This window comes from Bos indicus x Bos taurus, chromosome 1, assembly GCF_003369695.1.
Source record: "Bos indicus x Bos taurus breed Angus x Brahman F1 hybrid chromosome 1, Bos_hybrid_MaternalHap_v2.0, whole genome shotgun sequence".
NCBI lineage: Eukaryota > Metazoa > Chordata > Mammalia > Artiodactyla > Bovidae > Bos > Bos indicus x Bos taurus.
In genome coordinates this window covers 63757105-63778113 of record NC_040076.1, presented here as the reverse complement: position 1 = coordinate 63778113, position 21009 = coordinate 63757105, and the positions used below count along the sequence as shown (strand labels likewise).

General features: G+C 43.6%; 1 protein-coding gene across 4 annotated transcripts in view; it reads right to left on the bottom strand.

The window, feature by feature from the left end:
* Positions 1-308: 308 nt before the first annotated feature.
* UPK1B (uroplakin 1B) overlaps positions 309-21009 on the bottom strand; it is a 29041-nt gene continuing 8340 nt past the window's right edge. For all 4 annotated transcript variants that reach the window (XM_027526062.1, XM_027526133.1, XM_027526295.1 and 1 more), the window contains 7 exons: positions 15254-15341; positions 13795-13995; positions 11313-11387; positions 10509-10631; positions 7617-7796; positions 2952-3035; positions 309-1485 (listed from right to left, as the gene is read on the bottom strand). In XM_027526062.1, coding sequence (XP_027381863.1) covers positions 1435-1485; positions 2952-3035; positions 7617-7796; positions 10509-10631; positions 11313-11387; positions 13795-13995; positions 15254-15341 — 802 coding nt within the window. In that variant the 3' untranslated portion in view covers positions 309-1434. The remainder of the gene's footprint in view (positions 1486-2951; positions 3036-7616; positions 7797-10508; positions 10632-11312; positions 11388-13794; positions 13996-15253; positions 15342-21009) is intronic.

Sequence of the window (21009 nt, the reverse complement as noted above, 5' to 3'; positions counted from 1 at the left end):
TTCATGGAGGGTTCGGCTGAGCAGTTGGAGTCAGAGATGCAGGGGGAAAGGATTTGAGGAGCAGCAGCCCCATTCCCACTTCTGGGTGAAGTGTAGTGGGAGCAAAATGTTAACAGAAACTTGAAGGTTCCAACAATTTAAATGTACAGTCGGATTACCCAGTATCCATGGGAAGCCATACCATACTGCATTTTCCATCTCCTAAACTTTAATTCCCGTGAGCCTCCTAAGCTCTTCTGTTGGAAAACCCATTTTGCTAGACTCATACATGACCAATTATGACAGTCCTAAAAAGAAAAGGAAGTGAACATATTTAAAACTCTCTTTATTTATATAAAGACAAATGTTGTTATAAGAAATTCCTTCAGGATCACAAAAGGAAACAGATCAGAAGAAAAATATTTTGCAGTGCACAAATCACCCTAAATCACCTAAGTAACAGCTGGCTTGCTTCTTCCCTGTTGGAAAGCAGTTTTAGGTTGAAGGTGGTAAATGTGTAACAGGTCTCTCCTTTGTCCCAAAAGTTCACGTACTTTTAATTAGTGGGAGAATTGAGGTTACCAGCATGAATTACTCTGCAGTGTCTGAGAGGAAATTTCAACCACTGTTTGTTCAAGATCAGGCCTTGTCTTGGATAATAAAGGGTTCCCAAGCTAGCTTTAAGAGAATCACTTGAGTCTGTAGGTGGGAGCCACCATAGAACAAAGGCAAAAGATGTTTCAGCAGTCTTCTCCTTAGTTCTCTCACTGGGACAATACTGATACAATGAAAGCCTTTGCTGCTGCTGCTGCTAAGTCGCTTCAGTCGTGTCCGACTCTGTGTGACCCCATAGACGGCAGCCCTCCAGGCTCCTCCATCCCTGGGATTCTCCAGGCAAGAACACTGGAGTGGGTTGCCATTTCCTTCTCCAATGCATGAAAGTGAAAAGTGAAAGTGAAGTCGCCCAGTCGGGTCCGACTCTTTGTGACCCCATGGACTGCAGCCCATCAGGCTCCTCCGTCCATGGGATTTTCCAGGCAAGAGTACTGGAGTGGGGTGCCATCGGGGTACTTTTAGAAAGCAGTGAGAAATACAGGCAGATTTGCTGTCCCAATACAGACTTGGCTTGCAGTATAACACAGGTTCCTAGGAATGTCTTTATGCCCCCACATTAAAAATAAACAAAGATGGGAATAGTTATTATCTACTATCCTAAATCCTCCCTTTCCTACAGTCTATAACAATGTTGCAGAATCCTAGATCAGGGTGAAAACACATGTGCTGAAAATTTCAGGAGTCTGAGAGCTTAAAGGAACCCCATACCAACTGACTTGGCAATGTGAGGAAGAATGCGTAAGTTCCCGGGCAGCACAAAGGTAGAACATTAGGAGACAGCATTTCCAGCACCAAATCCAAAGTCACTGTGGGGAGTGGTATGGTGCATACACTTCATTCTTAATAGTCAATTCTGCTCCAGTAGAACATGGTACCCAGGAGAACCCAGAACTAGAATACAAGAAAAAGAAAAATAAATAAGGAATTGTTCTAGAAACATTGTAGTTGGGGGGAAAATTATGTTAGGTTCATTCAAGCCTAGGTGACACTGGATTGTTAAGAATAATCTTGCCTTAAGCGTCACAGGGGCAGAGGTGCCTGCGTCCATCCTGCTACATGCATTGCGGGTGGATTCTTTACCGACTGAGCACCATGGAAGCTTATCCTGTCACGCAGTGAACCAGTATCTTCCCAAATGACCAGTCATGAATGGGTAAAAGATTTGTGCCAATTGCAAGACACACCAATGTAATGTACTTTAATGTAACAGAGTCCTAAAAGTTCTTTGACAAAGTTTCAGATTCCATATTGCAACCAACCTTTGAGAAACTACTACTACTTGGCCAGTTTTCGGTAGTGCCAAAGAAGAATATTCAGTTATTTTCAGACAAGGCTACCTAAATATTCCTCTCTTTTTTTCAACTACATATCAGTGTGTAGGATGGATCTCCTTCAAATCTTTCAATGTAAGCAACATATATAACAGATTAAATGAAGATGAAATATGGGAAGCCAACTGTCTTCAGTAAAAGCCAGACATTGAAGAGACTTCCAAAAATGTAAAAAAATGAATGCTACTTTTGTCACTTTCTGTCTGAGAAAATAGTCTTTTTTTCCCCACAGAAATATATTGTTCATAGTAACATGTAATAGTTTGTTATTGCTATTTTAAATGAATTAACACATATTTTTAAAAATTCTGTGTTAATTTGTAACAAGGTTAGTTGGTTAATTTTCCCCATAGATAAAAAGTTTTTGGAGTCCTCAGTAATTTTTGAGAAAGTGAAAAGGGGTTCTGAAACCAAAAGTTTGAGACTGCTTCCTGAATGCAATGGGTCTTAATCCTGACAGCAAATTAGAATCATCTGGAAAATTAAAAAAAAAGACCTGGGTCTTTCCCCTAAATCAACTGAAATCTGAATCTCAGAGGTTGGGGCTCAGGTATGCACCCCTCCAGCTCCTCCATGAGGTGTAATGTGCAGTTAGGACTGAGACCCATGGTTATACCCTCCTTGCTGCATGTGCATCAGATAAGATGGGCAGAAGGACCAGGGGAGACTGGTGAAGGCAGCCCTTTGTAAGGAGGGAGGCAGGTGAGGGTTGGGCAGGAGGCATCTAGAGAAATGATAGTCTTTGATATCTACTTGTAATGAATTTACAAGATCTAGAGAGATGGAGAAGATGCAAGTACACCCCAGTCAGCCAGAGAAGGAGCTGGTTGGTAGAGGAGGCTCACGCCTACCTCCCCCCGGAAATTCACTGTCCTTCCCCTGGTGCCAGCACCCTGCTGACAAGCCCCCAGGTCTGAGCTTTTGTTCCTAGACAGTCTGGTGTGGTTGAGTTAACCAGGGACACTCTCGAGGTCTCTCATCATCACTATCGTCTCAGAAATAAAACATGCGATGGGAAATACTCACAGTCCAACAGAGAATGGCAAATCCAAACCATGCAACTCCCCAGGCATGTCGGTTCATTGGTCCAGAGATCAGCTCATAGCAGCCCTGGAGAGGAGTGGGCGATTCCACATCAGCGTGAAAGGGACGAGAAAAAAGAGGTAAAAGATGGTGGGAAGGTGATTTGAATCACGCCAGCCCAAAGTCCAGTTTAACATGACCAGGCTATTTCTATATCTCCGTGGACAGCCAGGTATTAACTGTGCTCTACTGAAGAAATAGGAATAATCCTGATGAACAACTATTCTATATCATATTTATTCTGTTTCTTTTCATTTGATCTAACTAACCAAGGTGCTGCTATTTTAGAAAACGTTTTCTCATATTGAATATGTGGCAATGTAAAGTATTCTTAATAAAATTTGAGCTTTTTTTTCTCTCCCCAAAGATTTTATTGGTGACTGTTTGAAGGCAGAATCACTTTTTGATTTTTCAATAAAAGTGCTTCTAGTTAATGAGAATTAGATGTTTTGTTTTTTAATCATTAAAGGAACTCCTATACAGTGCTTTCTGAATTCTCATTTGACATTGTATTCACCATATCTTTACAGGATTCTAGAAGAGCCACCATGTGTGGGCGAAAGAGTGATTCATTTTTTACTCATCGAGTCATTCATTCATTCACGTATGCCATAATCTGGTTAGTTTTATACGTAGCACATTCTGTCCTAGTCTCTATGCAAAGTGCTGGAGTAATACATGTAATGCATGTAATACATAGTAATGCATAGGGCTAGACCTGCCATCGGAGTGGCCTCTGCTAAAGCCCTTGAAATCACAGGAATGCCTAGGAAATGCAATGACCAGATTGGTTTTATGAACTACTGAGATCTAGAGAGAATGTCTTTGAAAGGCTGACCTTGAAGTTTAGGCCCTGCCCAGTGTCTACAGTCCTTTCAGACCCTGCCCCAGTCTCCTGTTCATCCACTCCCGTGCCCTGGCTTTGCTAAATATGCCTTGATTTCTGTTCATTTACCCTACTTCATCTACCTGACACCTCCATTCACCTTGATGCTCAGATGAGTCTTGGAATTATCCTTAATTGTTTTTCTCTTAAGCACATCTGTTTGGATTTAGAATACACTTCAAATCCAAGCATGTATTACTTCCTACCACCACCGTGGGCCGCCGTGGCCTCACTCCAGGGTTCCTACAGTCTTCTGCTCGCTGGTTTCCCTGAGGCCCAAGCCCACTCTTGGCACCCTACTAGTTTTCATACAGTGCCAGAGGGGTCCTAGTAAAACATGTCGGATCACTTCGCCTTCTGAGCAGGAGCTCAGACCCTCTGAAGGTTTCCCACCACCTTAAGATGAAATTCTAAGCCTCACACGGCCTGTGAGGTGCTGTAGGATATGGCCCTGCCTCTGTCTGTGGCCCCAGCCACCGCTAGCAGAAGCTGTCTCACTGCAAAGCTTGGGCTCAGGGCTCCTTAGTTGCAAGACCATTTCAAAGCCCTGCACCTAATTTTGTATTTGTAGTCTGCAAAAGCATTTATATTGTTTTTCCAAAGGAGAATAACTTCCCACCAATCTGAAAAGCTTTAGGCCCTAAGAAATCTACCTTCTTCACTCCTGCTGTTCTTCACTCGTTCTGGCCTTGCCAAATGGATTGCCTTGAGAGCCCCCACCTTAGGGCCTCTTCACTTGCTACCTCCTTTGTTCAGAACTCTCTTCAATTTCCTTTAATTGAGGATCTCCTTTCCTCACTTAATTCAGAACTCTGTGCAAGTATCTTAATGAAGCCTTTCCTGACAACCAGAGAAAACTCTCTCCCCATCATTTTCTGTATCTTTATCCTGCTTTATTTCTGCTCATAGCACTTACCACTACCTGGTACTGATCGTGTACTGGTTTGGTAACTTGTTTGTGGTCTGTCTCCCATGCTACTGTGCAAGCTCTATGAGGGCATGGGCTTTATCTTGCTCCTTATTGAATCTCTAGAACCTAGAACAAGAGCCTGGCGCAAAGTGGGCACCTGGTTAGGATGAACAGAACATGATAGAAAGTAATAACTACGATGATGTTATTTGTGACTCACTTGATGCTTCACAAACACTCTTCTATCCATCTCTCACTTGGTCCCCCTGACAATCCTGGGAGGCGGTCATTTGTCCAGTAATGTGTTTAAAAGCCCACTTATGCCAGGTGCCAGGCTCCAGGCTGGGGATTCAACTGTGACAAGGTGGAAATGAGTCTTGCCCTCGTGAAGCTTACAGACAAAATCCCAGGTTTTCACCCCTTCTCATTTAGTGCCTTTCATGATGCCTTTTTCTCATTGTAGTGGTGCTTTCCTTCATCTTCCTTAGCTCCATCATAATGTTCTTGAGGTGTAGTGAATCAGAATTTGCACATAGCATTTTGGGGGGCAGATGAACCATGATGTAAGAATGTATGTATTTGCATCTGACATGCTATGTGACATTCTGGTGGGTTTCTATTACTACTACCCTTTTGATAATGCCCCTCATTTTGTTAGCCTTTCTTTGTGAATTGCAGATCTCACAAAGCTGTTGGATTGCCTCAAAACTGGGTTGTTCGGTTTTAAGTGAAAATAAAAGATACATTTTTCATTTTCATCAAGAATTTCATTGAAAAATGTATTTATTAAGTGAGTGAACTTTCTGGCCAGCCCAGTACAATGTGGTCAGTACAATTTGACCACCTAGCAAACATTTATTGATGCCTGTTTTGTGCCAGGCATTATGCTAAGTACTGAGATACAGAATTGAATGATGCATGGCCCTCAAGGAGACTAATAGAAAAAACAGGCTTGCAAGCAAATACTTATTTTTCAAGGTATCAGCTGCAATAATAGAAGTAAAGTATATGAGGTACTGGGTGGCATACTTTGCTTTGTGAAAAGGGAGTGCTATAGGAGACTTAGCAGGACCTGTCACTTGGAGAGAGTGGTGGTGTGTGGGAATCTGGGAGATCAGAGAAGGGAGAATCAGGAGGAAAGTGTAGATAAGAGATTTAGTCAGGGGTGAGTGAGGGGGATTGAGAAAGTAGGAGCACAGGGAGCCAGACAGAGAGGAATTTCAGAATGCAGGACTTGGGTGCGAGAGCATGATTGAATGACGTGAATGTGTAGTCGTGGTGTAGCTAGTGGGTGGAGGAGGTGGTAAGGCCAAGGACTGTTAGGGAGGGTGAGACAAAAGTGTCAAAAGGAGGGTAGAGTTCCCTCATTACTAAATATTCTATGTGTAAGGGAAGATGACGTGGCTATGAAATGAACCATTTTTTTAATGGCAAACCTCCTTTTTGGTCTCTTTCAAAGACATGATCAGTGTGTATGGAATTACAGTCCAATCAAGATATATCTGCATGGGCTAGTTCCAAGGTTGAAATGTTAAAAGCATTTTATCATTCTTCAAAGTGATCATTATATTGCATATTGTGATTATAGGCAATATATTAAAATGTTTTTAGCAGTCTGAATATAATTAAGATGATACCAAAACCATGTTGCTGAAAGGCTAAGTGAGAGTTTCTTTGAACAACTCTACAACACAATCTGTATCACTCCCATGTCCTTTTCTGGGATAATGCAACCAATCCTAGTCCAGGTACCCTTCCAGAGGCGGCGGTGGGGGGTGGTGTTAAGGGGGGGTAGGAGGGAGGCCTGATGACCAGCAGTGCTTTGTCCTTCATTCTGAAAGTACATATTATTTCATCTGAGACTGAAGAGTCTGGCATTTCTCAATTACTTAATCTACTGGCACACAGCTAGCTTTGCTCAAAGTGGTAACTGGCACAGCAGTGTAAGCATTTTAGAGGCTGACTTCAAGTATATGAGGATTCTCTTCAGGGGTTTTTGGGATGATCACCAAGTTCCTCCTTGGCTTAGAGTCTGGGCTCTGCAGCCAGGCTGCTAGCATTTGAGTCCTGACTCTTCTACCTGCCAGCCGCATGACCTGGGCAAGGCCGTTATTAGTATCTCTATATCTTAGTTCCTCTTCTGTAAAATAGGGATCAAAGTGGCACTACCTGCTGAGCCTTAAATGAATTAATATCTGTATGGCACTTAGAAGAGTGTCTGGTATTTGATAAGTACTCAGTAAATGTTAGTTTTCATGATCATCATATCATTCTTATCAGGCTGGAAACACATTTTCAAAAACCAATTGTATGTAAACCACCTTTTACCCAAATCACCAATCGAATGTTTCAGGAAGACTATCCTAGCTTACCACTGAGTAAGGAAGGGGATACATCATTACTGCATCTACCCGCAGCAATCGCCATTGCTTTGGAACTGGGAAAATGTTCCTTTGTATGTCATCTTTTTCAATTTACATTTTGCAAAAATAGAGCAAATCTTTGTTTGATGTAAATATTTTTTCAAAATACTAATTCTATACTTTGTACAAATAGTTTTCATTTAAATAAAGTTGGATTTTGCTATTGCAATTCTCATGTTCTGTTCATTTCATCAAAATGTAAATTTTCCTAGATCAGCCCTGGATTAGCATTTACATTTTATTAACAGAGAAGGAAATAGTTAACATGAGGTTTAGGAAAAAGGATGCAGAATTCCTTAATGAGAGACTATTACCTACAGTTAACTAGTATTTTCTTCATGAAGAACAGATAAACCTTCTGGCAGGTCTTGGGTGGAACAAGGACTCACCTGACTATGGTAATATCCAGGCACTCCTAATTTGCAGGCGTCCAGGTTGAGAGGTTCTTTAAGGCTGTTCATAACACAGCATTGACGAGGCCAGGGGTAGTCAGCATCGCTGTTCTCAGTCCGGAAGGCAGAGGTGTATTTCTGCCAGTCTGACGGGCCGTTTACACCACAGCAATTGTCCTGTCAGCACACGAGATACAAAATTCTCTTCCATGATCCTTGACAAAACCACCAATGTAGCAACTGAGATTTCATGGAGAAAAAAGAGATGGAAAGTGTACCCTATTTACTGTTTACTAAAAATCTGCAAATGAAAGCTGAAGGTATTTTTAAGGTATTACATTTTAGAGTTTGCAAAATACATTTATATTTACTACTTTACTAGCCATTAATGAGCTCTGTGCTGCTGCTGCTGCTGCTAAGTCGCTTCAGTCATATCCGACTCTGTGCAACCCCATAGACGGCAGCCCACCAGGCTCCCCGATCCCTGGGATTCTCCAGGCAAGAACACTGGAGTGGGTTGCCATTTCCTTCTCCAAGGCATGAAAGTGAAAAGTGAAAGTGAAGTCGCTCAGTCATGTCCGACTCCCAGCGACCCCATGGACTGCAGCCTACCAGGCTCCTCCATCCATGGGATTTTCCAGGCAAGAGTACTGGAATGGGGTGCCATTGCCTTCTCTGAATGAGCTCTGTAGCTTTTGGCAAATTAAACTTTCCAAGCCTCATTTTCCTTAACTGCAAAACTGGGACAGATGGAGTACCTAACTCCTAAGCTTGTGAAGATTAAATTAGCTAATACCTTTAATGTGTTTACACAGCCCCTGGGCTCTAGTAAACCTTTAATAAATGTTAATCATTTTTAGTATCTTGATATAATAAGGTGAGAGAGTTATAATTATTCTCATGTTACATATGAGCAAATGGAGAATCAGAAAATTAAAATTTTTGTGGTGGAGAAATTATGAGAAATTCTTCTTGTTTTACTTTCCTATTTTTAAAAAACTCTTTCTGGAGCAATTACGTATTATTTTTACAATGGGAGAAAATAAACTAGAAAAAAACAACGAAAGCCTAGTGGCACATGGTTATGCGTCTACATAGGAGAGAAAGGGCACTTAATACATAGCTCATGGCCACGTGGTTATGCCTCTACATAGGAGAGAAAGGTCACTTAATACACGGCTCATGGCCACGTGGTTATGCCTCTACATAGGAAAGAAAGATCACTTAATACATAGCTCATGACAGTCTGGATAGAATTGAGGATAGAGGAGAAGACACATTTCATATCACCTTCCTTCCTTTTTATAAAATCTGCAAAAATGTTTCAAGGGAAGGAATTAAAACTGTGCCATCTCTCAACTTTTAGGACAAATATATTCAGCAAACTTGGTAATAAAACAACTACCTTAAAAGCATGTCCTGTTTTGGCACTGGATTATGGAAAATATCTCACCAAAGAAAGTAGTCATTCTGTAATTTGACGTGAGTATTTTGAGGGGAAATGATTAAATTTGAACCAGACTTGTTTCAGACTAGACTTTTAAAAATTAGAAAGTGGATCTTTCAAAAGTGTGACCATTCACATTTTCATTTGAAAAGCTTAGTTCTTTGCTAATTGAGTGGGGAAAAAAAAATGCTTGACCTCTAGTCAGAACAGTGATAGGAAATGAGGAAGTGACCAAGACATCGGAGGTCCTAATGGGCTAAAAAACTGTAGAACAGGAATATTAGACTAAATGAAGGAAATTTTAGAAGATAGAGTGTAAAGAGAGTTCAAAGAAGGGGTGGAGGCTATAAGAAGTTTGCTGATGATGGACTGGGAAACAGTGGAAGTTGGTTGGGAAGGGGGACAGGGCTGTACAGAGTTGGGTCAGATAAGGGCATACGTAGGAGATAAGTATGTACATTCTTACAGCCACGTGGGTATGATAATGGGTATTCTGCAAGACTTGTGCTTTTGATGGTATTTGAGGTAACTTTGGATATAAGGCTATGATTGCCAGTTAGAAAAAATTGGCTGATCAAGTCTAGAATAGGACTAGCCCACAGGTGTGAAAAGGCACTCAGTCAGTAAGATAGATAATAATTTCCACTTGAGTTCACTGTGGGGCGGAGGCAACATTTTCTTAATAAGTGATGTCTGAGTTCTAAGAAGCAGAGCATATGAGTAATCTACATTTCTTTTACTCCTATAAATGGAAGTGAATCAACATCACAGTTTAAAACAGAATATAGATCTAAGGGTTCACTGAGTCATATGTCCCTGCCAGTAAATGAGAGGAAACAGATGAACTTGCTTATGTCAAGTTTCTCCTTATTTTTAATTTTTCTTTACTTGGGTGCATCAGATCTTAGCTGCGGCACATGGAGTCTTTGTGGTGTCATGCGGGATCTTCTGTGGCAGTGCACGGACTTTCTAGTTGTGGCACTCGGGCTCAGTAGTTGCTGTGGGCAAGCTCAATTGTTCTGTGGCATGTAGGATCTCAGCTCCCCGACCAGGGATTGGACCTGTGTCCTCCACATTGCAAAGTGAAAGTTGCTCAGTTGTATCTGACTCTTTGCGACCCCATGGACTAGTCCATGGAATTCTCCAGACCAGAATACTGGAGTGGGTTGCCATGCCCTCCTCCAGGGGATCTTCGCAACCCAGGGATCAAAGCCAGGTCTCCCTCATTGCAGGTAAATTCTTTACTGTCTGAGCTACCAGGGAAGCCCACACATTGCAAGGTGGAGTCTTAACCACTGGAATGCCAGGGAAGTCTCTCAAGTCTTTTTTGAAGGAGGCCCCTTTGGAGGCTGTGGTCCCCATACTTTGACTTCACTCCTAACCACCCGTACACCTTGGATACTGGTTTAGGTACAAAAGGGGGTCTCCCCAGCAGGTATTACCTGGAGCATAAGTCTGTCCCAGGTCTTGGTGACTCCATTGTTTTTCCATTGGTCATCATTGTTTGGAGGACTGTTGTTTTGGTATCTCTCCAGCATCTGCTTCAGGAAGAGGTTGGGTGTGAACTATGGAGGGAGGAGGCAACACAAGAGGAAGAGTTAGCATATTAATCCTCAAGGAGGCAAAGTGATGTTTAGCCTGTGGCTGGGGGCACTGAACATTATCTCCTAAATAAAACTGAGCTCAGAGGCTGGGGTGGGGGTTGGGATTGGGTGTGAGGTTGTTCCGGGTGGCTGAAGTGCCTGTGTGGGGAGAAGACTCCCATCTCCAAACACATTCCAATGAAACCCAGGTGGACAGGCATTGGAGGGTGACCTAAGCCAGGGAACGGAGAAAGGAAAGAAAGCAGGATGCTGACTTAGGAAGATGTCTTAGATACAGTGGATTACTGATCATCTTGGTGGAAGGCCTGTGGCTGTGGCAGAGTGGTGAAGGGCATGGCAGTGCAAGCTTGGGCCCTGGACATGGCCTGGACTCAGGATTCCTCTCTTTCATTTACCAGCTGTGTAACCTTGGACAAATTACTTTTTAAGTCTCATTTTCTTTTTATCTATAAAATGACAATAGTGTTAATACCTATTTCAGAGGGTTATTGTGAGGAGAAGAATTATGTATTTATTATGAATATGCATATTACGATGCCTGGTGCAGGGTAAGGACTTAATGCATGTCAGTTATTGTATTATTATCACGGTAATGATGACTCATACAGTCGTTTCTGCTCCACTTTGGGAGGCTGTACTCACAAAGTCTCGTTGTGTTGCTGCTGTGATACAAGATGCCACTTCAAAAGCATATACAATAAACATCAGGATGAAATACTGGAAAGGAAACAAACGGAATTAAAAAATTCTGTCTACTTCCAAAGAATTTTTTTAAACAAATAATTATTATGTTTTCTGTAGCACATTTGCCTAAATATAATTATGCAATCATTTACACAATTATTCAACAAACCCTCACTGAACAGTGATTGGAGCCAGACTTGGTGCTAGGTTCTTTTTTTTTTTTTTTTGGTACTAGGTTCTAATCAGCTCAAGTCCCTTCTTTCCCCAGAGAATAGAAGACTGTTGAATACAGAGCTTTCTCAGTTCAGCACCTCGTATTTCCATTTAAACTGGGGAAAAACACACAAGAAAATGAGCTGGTGTTTCTGTGTGTTCATTCAATGGCTGGCAAGAGAGTCCTAGTGTATCAGACACTAGGTAGAGCCTCCTAACTTCCCTCTCTTTGGGGAATATCTTTATGGTTTACTGAAGATTTAGGATTACTGGGGACACAAAAGCTGAATAGGGCCATGTTTAACATCTATCCTGCCTCCTGACAATGTCCAGTCTTATCAGAGAGGAACAGGAACTACCTAGTGCCTGATACACCCACTGATGTATCTTCTTGATAGCACCTTCTCTCACCTCCCACCCTAGTTGTATCAGGTCAGTTGAGTAAAACAGCATATTGTGTGTTTTGTTGTGTGTGTGTGTGTGTGTGGTGGGGTGTGTGTATGCTCATGATGCCTCCACAGCACACTGCCCCTGTTTGTGCCTGGAGAATAACTGAAGGACAAATGACTTCTGAATATGGGCTGGAGACTTTGCCGTCCTCAGCCTTGCACAGTGCTTACTGTCCTCGGGTTCTTCTGGGAAGGGGCGCAGAGGAAACCATTCTTCCTACCTGGTCAGGGGCGATAGGGTCTCAGAGCTGGACCTCTGCCGCCCTAACCATTCCTCCCAGGAAAAGGCTTTGGCTACTTTTCACTCCCAGTTAACAGCAGGAGCCCCTTCAGAGGCGCCAGGACAGTGTTCCCTGCTGTAATAGCTGTTGCCTTGCTATTTGTCGAGAGCTTTGCTTGTTCCCCTTAAAAAGGCTCAGAACCCCCTTAGAGATGCTCCAGAAAGGAGACACAGGGTGCAGGTGTTTCCCCTCAGTTGCATGGAGGGTGCGTGGCTCAGTCTCCTTGCCAGGCATGGCCAAGGGTGCTCCCAGCTGTGCCGTGCGCACATGACTGGCTCAGAGTGAGACCAGGACGTGGCTGAAGCTCACCTCTAAGGACACCTTTCCCTGCGTTCCTTTCCCCACCCTGAAAATGTGGGTGCTTTTGCCCTGGGACTAACTCACATTAAGGACCCAGAAAATGTAAATATTCTACATTCCCTGGGTACCAGCATGATGTTAGTCCACAGGAAAAGCAAACCAACAGGCACCTTAGCTTGCTGGACTTGTTCCATGAAGATGGAACTCAGGTCCTGCAGCCTTTGGCTAAGAGAGATATTTCTGGGTAGGAAGTGGGGCCCCATCTTGGGGTGAGAAACTGCTGTCCTGAACATGGGTAGAGGGAGTGGAAGTTTAGACCTAGTACCGAGGGTTCTTAGCCTGGCTGGCTGAAAATCTGCTTCCACCTGCAAAGTCAGGGCACAGCCTGCTGTCTGCAGTTTGGGGCAGAAACCTCCCTATGGATGCCCAGAATTAGAGCCTTCATAGGCAGGTGGGAGGAGAAGGCAATGGTAACCCACTCCAGTGTTCTTGCCTGGAGAATCCCAGGGACGGCGGAGCCTGGTGGGCTGCCGTCTTTGGGGTTGCACAGAGTCGGACACGACTGAAGCGACTTAGCAGCAGCAGCAGCAGGCAGGTGGGAACTGAAACTCATCTCTACCTGGAGTCCAGCAAGGGATTCCAGGGTCCCTAAAAAGCAGAGTGAATGCATGAGATGGGAAGTGTAGGCCATTCCACAAAATTATCAGCCTTGAGCTCAAAAATGTCTAAGGAGGCTCATGTTTTCTCTTAAAACTTTATGCATATTTTGTGATTTATATCCTAATATATTAACACTTGATTACTATTATAATAAGATTTTAAACTACTTTTTCTCAGGAGAAGAAAATCTGATCATTGAGTTCTCACTTTGTCTCTCCTTTGGCCCGTGTAGCTCCTGGCTGTATCTGCTGGGCACATGCAGACACCAGTCAGAGAAGCCAAGATCTAGAATGTACTTAGTAGGTGACCCCCCAGGTGTCTCCCCTTCAGCCTCTCTGTACTGGACTTTTCTGGACTTGTGATACAGGAGAGCATCCTTGCCCCCACATGCAGGGAGGGTCTTCCCCTCTATTCACCCCTCAGCTGGCACCTGCTTCTACCTACCCCGCTGAAAACCAAAGCATTGTGCTCAGGGAAAGAGAAACAGTGCATCAAAATTGGTCCAGGAAACAAATGTACAGAGTTTTCAGGTCTTACCACCAGAAGAATTTTCCTGTTGGACTTCATGATGCCTACGATGCCCAGGACAGAGAGGCAGAAGAGGCAGATGCCAACAAACATGCCAATCCAGGCTGCTGCATAGATGTCGTCATTGTTGGTGGCTTCAAGCAGTGGGTAGAGGCTGTTTTGGTCTGATACAAAGAAGATGCACTCTGCCATCAGGGCGATGCCGCACATCTGCGAGCAGAGGGGGTTCAGTCAGGCTGATGGCCAGGAGAGCAGCGTTGGGAAAGGGATGGAGGAGTGGGCAGTGCTGGGAGGGACTAACTCTGCCCGCTGCATAGGCTGTAAGCAGCTGACTTAAACTCCTCACTGCCAGGCAACCAAACAGCTCCTTCCATCCTGTGAATTGGTTTCGTGCCTCCTTCCACATTTCTCTCTACTTTAGCTTTTGGGAGGAGACACAGACAATTTCAGACCATCCATAATACTCTTGGGGGCATGGGACCACTCGAACAATGACTTCTTGTAGGAAGATCATCTTTCACTTACATTCCCGCTGCCCACCACCCTAATTCTTGGACTGTAATAAATACTTAAACTGGTCCAGGTTGTGTTTATCAGTGCCAGAGAACCAGGCAATGTTGGTGGAGGAAGGAACCTTGGTGGTTATCTTTCCTGCTCCCTGGATTTTATAGATGAAGGATCTTGGCCCAGAAAGACAATGACTTGTCCAGAGTCATGCAGAGTCAGGCAGGGTTGGGCCCAGAGCCAGCGATCCTGACTCCTAAGAGCTCTTACCTCACTGTGCCCATGCAGCCTGGCCATTGAGCTACTCTCACATCCTGGTCCTGGCCTTCGTGTGACCAGAACAGGAAGATGCGGACTCCTGCCCCCAATAGCAGAGTCCAAGGAAATCAAACCCAAGAGGGAAAGGAAAGACACACCACCGTGTGTGTGTTGAGGATACTTGGACACTAACCATGGTAGGCATGGCTCCTTTTAGATTCTGGTGTTTAAAGCCTGGAGGAAAATCTCTCTCTTTTTCCACATGGTTTTTTGATATATTACATAGTTGGGTGCGTGCTAAGTTGCTTCAGTCATGTCTGACTCATTGCGACCCTGTGGACTATGGCCCACCAGGCTCCTCTGTCCATGGGATTCTCCAGGCAAAAATACTGGAGTGGGGTGCCATGCCCTTCTCCAAGGGATCTTTCCAACTCCAGGGATCGAACCCAAGTCTCCTGCGTCTCCTGTACTGCAGAAAGATTCTTTACTACTGAGCCACCAGGAAGCCCTATTACATAGTTACATAGGATTATTCATATTGTTAAATTCTAGCTAGCATGTTTTACTAATACATTTCTTAAAAGGGAGAAAAGATGAAGGGAACCAGTCACTATCTCTTTATTTTCCTTTAAAGTCTCACTTTTGTTGTATCTAAAATCATGATTACAGAAAGAGCAGAATTTCCTGGAAAATACTCATTACTTACACCGATAATCACATTTCCAAAAATCAGCAGGCCCTGGAAGCAACGAACAGTGGAGTCGTCTTTGGCCATCTTCAGGATTTCCCCCAAGCTGTGGACACAGTCGAGAACATTGCAACTGGATAGGAGCAGGGAGTAAAGACTGCTGCCAGCCCCACAGCAGAACTCACTCACACCATGTGCCTCCTTGTGTTCTGAAGCACCCAAACTAAGCCCGGCGGTCGTTTAGCAATGGAGGAGGTTTCGTTACTATGTTCAGTAATCACTGTAATTTCATAAAGAAGAAAAAAAAGGTAAAGCTGATCTGAGTCTGATTATCAACTTTTAGGAGTTCTTTAAGATGTGCAACATACAGACTGCATTCTTCTGAGTGATGACCTGAGGCCCAAAGTCACCCAGGACAGACCTGAGGTGGTGACGAAGCACCCTGAGGTCCGACAGACCTGAGGTGGTGACGAAGCACCCTGAGGTCCCTGGTATGGTTCTTCCTGCCCTTGGTCATGGCAAGCTGAAGCCCAAAGGAAAAACATGTGGGTGGAGTGGGCAATTGGTTCCCATTTAGACTCTGGGCAGCTGTTAAAAACCATTATTTTCAGGAGGTCTTATTATCTTCAAATATAGCTGGGAAATTAAAAATACTCTGTCACGTTGAGCGGGGGAATGGGGGGCGGTGGGAGAAAGAGGGGCTAACTGTTCCTTCTATGTGGTACTCTGCTAAGGACTTGACATACACATATGTGATTTTCATAACCCAATTAGGTAGAAAAAGAAAAAGGATGAGGAGGCTCCATTTTGCAGATGAAGAAACTCAAGCTTAAATTGGTAAATTAAGTTCCCTGGGGTCTTACAGCCAGTAAATGGAAGAGCTGGGCTGGAGGCTTGGTCTACACGACTCCAGAGCCCAAGTGCTGCTTCTCAGCCCATTTGGCTCCCAGAAAGTATTTACGAGGTTAATGCTGTGTCTAGCGCTTTATGGGTCTCTCCCTCGGTAAGGATTCTCTGGAAGGAATGCGGGGTAAGTGTTTGGGTGATTTATTTTTGCTTTTACACTGGAATTATAGCTATCCACATCTTTCAGTGTTTTGTTTATTAAATTAATTAACTATCCACTTCATGCACTCAGGCTCTAAATCAAAATGTATTATATGACACAACTTGCATTTTGAGGTATACAAAGATACATAAGGGAGATTGACTTTCAGGCTTTAGTAGGGAAGCTGTGTTCCCAAATCATTATAACACATGTAATAAGATCTTAATAACATCAGAGTTTTGAGGAGGGAAGAGATAATGCTCGCAGGGTCTGTGTGGTTTCCGTGCATCAAATAGATGTGGGTGGGTGTGGGAGGAAAGTGGGAGTGACATTCCAGGTAAAAGGAAAGGAAAGATCAGGGAGTAGAGCCTTAGAAGAGTGAAGAGCCCAGGAGATAACAAATGAGCCAGTTTGGCTGAAGTCCTGGTGTGTGTCATGAATCCGTGGGAAACAAGCCTTCCATTTGACTCAGACCTTGCTAAATTGTAACTTCTTTGTTACACTCTAATGTAAGTATCTACAACCTTCCAAGTAACCTTGAACATCTCTAAATATTTCCCCTACCTGTTCACTTGGCTAGTGGTAGAAACTGAAGGAGTTGAAATTTATGAGTGTTTTTTTTGGCTCAGAATGGGGCACATGGTGGATATCACCAGTGTCATCAAAGTTTGCTGAGTGAATGGAAGAAACGGGGTCGTTGTTACAAGATTGCTAGGCGGAGCTTCTGATTAGAAATGGCATTCATTTCTTTCCCATTGGAAATGTCATTTCAGACTTAGAAATGTCATTTCTTCCCTGAGACGGTTGCCCTGAGACAGAGTGGAGCCAGAGTCTGGAGTTAATGCACAACCTCCCCATACGGGAGCCTCACTCACGTAGCCGGCTCAGCATGTTATAAAGCCCCTCCCTGGAATGTGCTGATACTGCTCCTGACCAGTTGGGTTACCATCTAAACTAGACACAGATAAATAGACCGTGAAAGGTAGTTCAGGCAACACAGGTACATATAGAGAGTAAAGGGTAAATGTCCAGAGAGGCCAGAAGCAGCCTGGTGAGCACCCAGCACCCATCTGCAGGGGTAACTTAGTTGTGGTCATTAGTTGGGCTTAAAGAATGAAAAGAAGGCAGTTTGTTCCTTTAAGGAATTTAAAGTGTGATGATAGCAATGTGGATTCAAAGCAAAAATGACTATACCCCCATAGAATAAAGGAGGAAAGTAGAGCTATGGGGATAAGGGAAAAGGCGGGTAGGTCTCCAAAGAAAGAGGGGGAGCTGATGGGACCCTGAACAAAGGACCTGGCCCCAGTGGCCTAAATATATCCCACAAGATCCCAAAGACAGTTCTGCCACACAGAGTTTTAAAGAAGGGGAAGAGACCCAGGAATACTTTGTGGGAGAATGGCAAGTCAAAATTAGGGTGGGAAAATGTGGACCAGAGCGGGAGAAAGGAAGGAAGGAGGCAGGTGGGAGCTTGGTTTGAGGAAAAGGAGAGTGAAATGAAGAAATCGAGACAAGCGTGAGGTAGGAGATGTCAGGGAGGCAGCCGGCCGGTGACTGATTGAGGAGGGCAGGACTGTGTGGATGCGCAGGGAATGCCCTCAGCTTGCTGCCTGCTAGATGTTTCTCTTTTTCCACTAGGAGTTCACTTCTCCTTCAGCAGTGCTTAATCACTTAGATAATGAAACAAAAGAACAAAGCGATGGTGAAAGCGTCATGTTGCGATCACTTAGTAATATCCTCAGCACATATTGGCACTCTGTGTTCATCCTCTCAGCAGACCTGAGAGATGGGGATTTTCACCAAAATCTGTGTTTGTTTCTTGTTGCTGTTGTAACAAGTTACCAAAGACTTAGTGACCTCAAAGAACACCCCAGTTTCATCTTACAGTTCTGGGGATCAGAAGCATGACATGAGTCCCAGTGGGCTAAAATCTAGGTATCAGCTGAGCTGATTCTCCCCTGGAGGATCTAGGGAAGAAGCTGTTTTCTTGCCATTTAGCAGATGCAAAAAAAGAGGCTGAAAGAGATTAATTGCTTTGCCCAAAGCCATGTTGCTAGAAAATGCAAAAGCTGAGACTCAAACCCAGATCCAGATCATTCACTTTTCAGGGCAGATTGTAAAGATCTGCCATGTGGCTGACACTTTGAGAAGGAAAAGAAACACCTGGGTTGTTGTCTTGCCTATCCGGGAATGGAGAGGGTAGATGCTACATTTTCCTGCTCAGATGATCCTGTCTTGCAAAGGTCAGAATCACTAGGTCTCTCTTCACTTTCCTGTCTAAGTTCTTGCCTCCTTAACCCCTCAACACTGCACTAATTTTTGCACATTTTCCCTAAACCCAAGGCTGCACCCATAAGTTGTTCTAGAAAACCTGTCTAGATGCATCCCAGACCTGGAGCTCTCCCACCCACCCTTTGATACCAAAATTTTTATAAGTAAGAGGTGCAAACGTGCAGGTTAATGTGAGAGTCAGCATTTCATAGACTCTCCATGGCCGCCTGTAGTTAGACTAGGTTGGTGTCTAGAAGACCTAAAATATTTATTACATCCTCCAAACAGCCACAAATGTCAAGAGGTGTGGCAGTTAGGGGGCCAAGTGTAGGTTTCTAGCAGCTCACAGTGTGATCTACTGGCTGTGGTCTAACGGTAAGCATCCCAGACTTGATGTTAGAAAGCCAAGGTTCAAACTCAGTCTTGCCCAGTCCTTACTGTGTAACCCTGGGCAATGCGACTCAGTGTCTATTCAATCCTCATGTATAAAATGAGTAGAATATAAGTTGTTTGGTGGGATTGTTGTGATTACCGAGATTAAAGATGGGGAAGTGATCGGTAAACACCAAGACTGTTTACCAACATTAGAAATTATGCATAATAATTGGGCTGTGTCTTTGCTTTATGTACCAGTGACTCCTGGACCCTAGGAAGGAGGTTTCAGTGGTTACCGATGCTACAACCAGAGGCTTCTAGGTGGGGGTGAAGCATCCTCTTTCACCTTCCCCTGCTCCTTGCTCAAGGGCTGCTCTGCTGGAGGGTCCTGAAAGCCTTACCCATCTCCCATGTGAGCTCCTTTTTATTTTCCATGGAAAGATTCATGGTCGGGGAAGGGGAGCTCACTGGGAGAGGGAAAAAGCTTCCGGGATGTGCTTGGGGTATGGCCAGAGTCAGGTACCAAACTGCACGTCCACATGGGAGGGGCCCTCTGTGCATTCCACCAGCATTCCTCAACGGTTAACACCATCTGGCACTGGGGTGCTCTGGAGCCTCTGGTCCAGACTGCGAGGTGATGCAGAGATGACCCTCAAGTTTCCTCCTCTCTGCTGGCGCCGCTTCCTCTCTAACACAGAAGGGACTCAGGGAGTACTCTGTTCTGCTGCCCTTGTGCGTTCTTTCCTCCCAGTGTCAGCCTGGGAAGGGCTTCCTGTACTTTTACTGCAAGAGTCTCCAAAGCAAGAGAAGGCCCTGGGAACCCTGTTTTATTTGCCTTTTTAGGTCCTATGTGGCACAGTGCCTTACACGTGGTAGGCTCTTAATAAATTATTTTACTCAGTAAAAGAGTATATGAAGTGCATTTTTAAAACGTGTATTTGAATGAGAAGAATAAATGAGTAAGTTGTTGGCCTAGACCTTTACTGCAGAAGAGATTCAGTGAAGGAGAAAAACATGGGCTTCGGTCGGATCTAGGTTTGAATCTTGCTCTACCACTTAGTGGTTTTGTGGCCTTTGGTAATTACTTAATCTTTTTGAGCTTTCTCTAAAAGGGTAACATAAGACTTAACTAAAAGGGTTACTATGAAAATTACGTGGGTGTATGGGTGAAGTTCTAACACAGTATCAGTTACCCAACCAATATTTATTTTCTTTACCTTTGCCTCAGTTTCTTGAAGCAGACAGACCAGAACAAACAGTGAATGATTAAGGCACCTAAAGCTAGTGATTTAATTTTGTTTTAAAACAGAAGCACGTTGGGAATCTAAATTGGTACAGCCACTGTGGAAAGGTTTCTCAAAACACTGAACTAAACCGTATGACTCAGCAATTTCACTTTGGGGCATATTCTGAAAAAAAGAAAAAGCCCCACTATTCAAAAAGGTAAATGTGCCTCTATGTTCACAGCAGCATGATTTACAATTGCTAAGATATGGAAGCAACCTTAGTGTCCATCAACAGATGAATGGATAAAGAAGATGTAATCGACAAAGAATAGAATTTTGCCATTTGCAAGGACACAGGTGGACTTGGAGGTTGCTATGCTAAGTGAAAGAGAAAGACAAATATGATATCATGCATATGTGAAATCTAAAAAACTACAGCAGACTAGTGAATATAACAAAAAAGCAAACTCACAGACATATAGAAAACAAATTAGTAGTTACCAGTGGGGAGGAGGAGGGGCCTAGGAGGTGCAAAGTATTAGGTATAAAATAAGCTGGAAGGATATATTGTACATCATGGGGATACAGCCAATATTTTATTATACCTCTAAGTGGAGTATAATCTTTAAACACTGTGAATCACTATTATTATACACATGTAACTTATATAATGTACATCAAGTATATTTCAATTAAAAACAAATAGCCACACTTTCAAAGGAAATATGAAAATATGACTTCAGTATGAAACTCTCATATACAAACTCAGATCAAAATCTGGCTGAAGCAAAAGTTGGGAGCCTAAGCTTCCCTTATTCAGCTCTAAACTTCCTAACCACAAGGCTAGCCCCAAA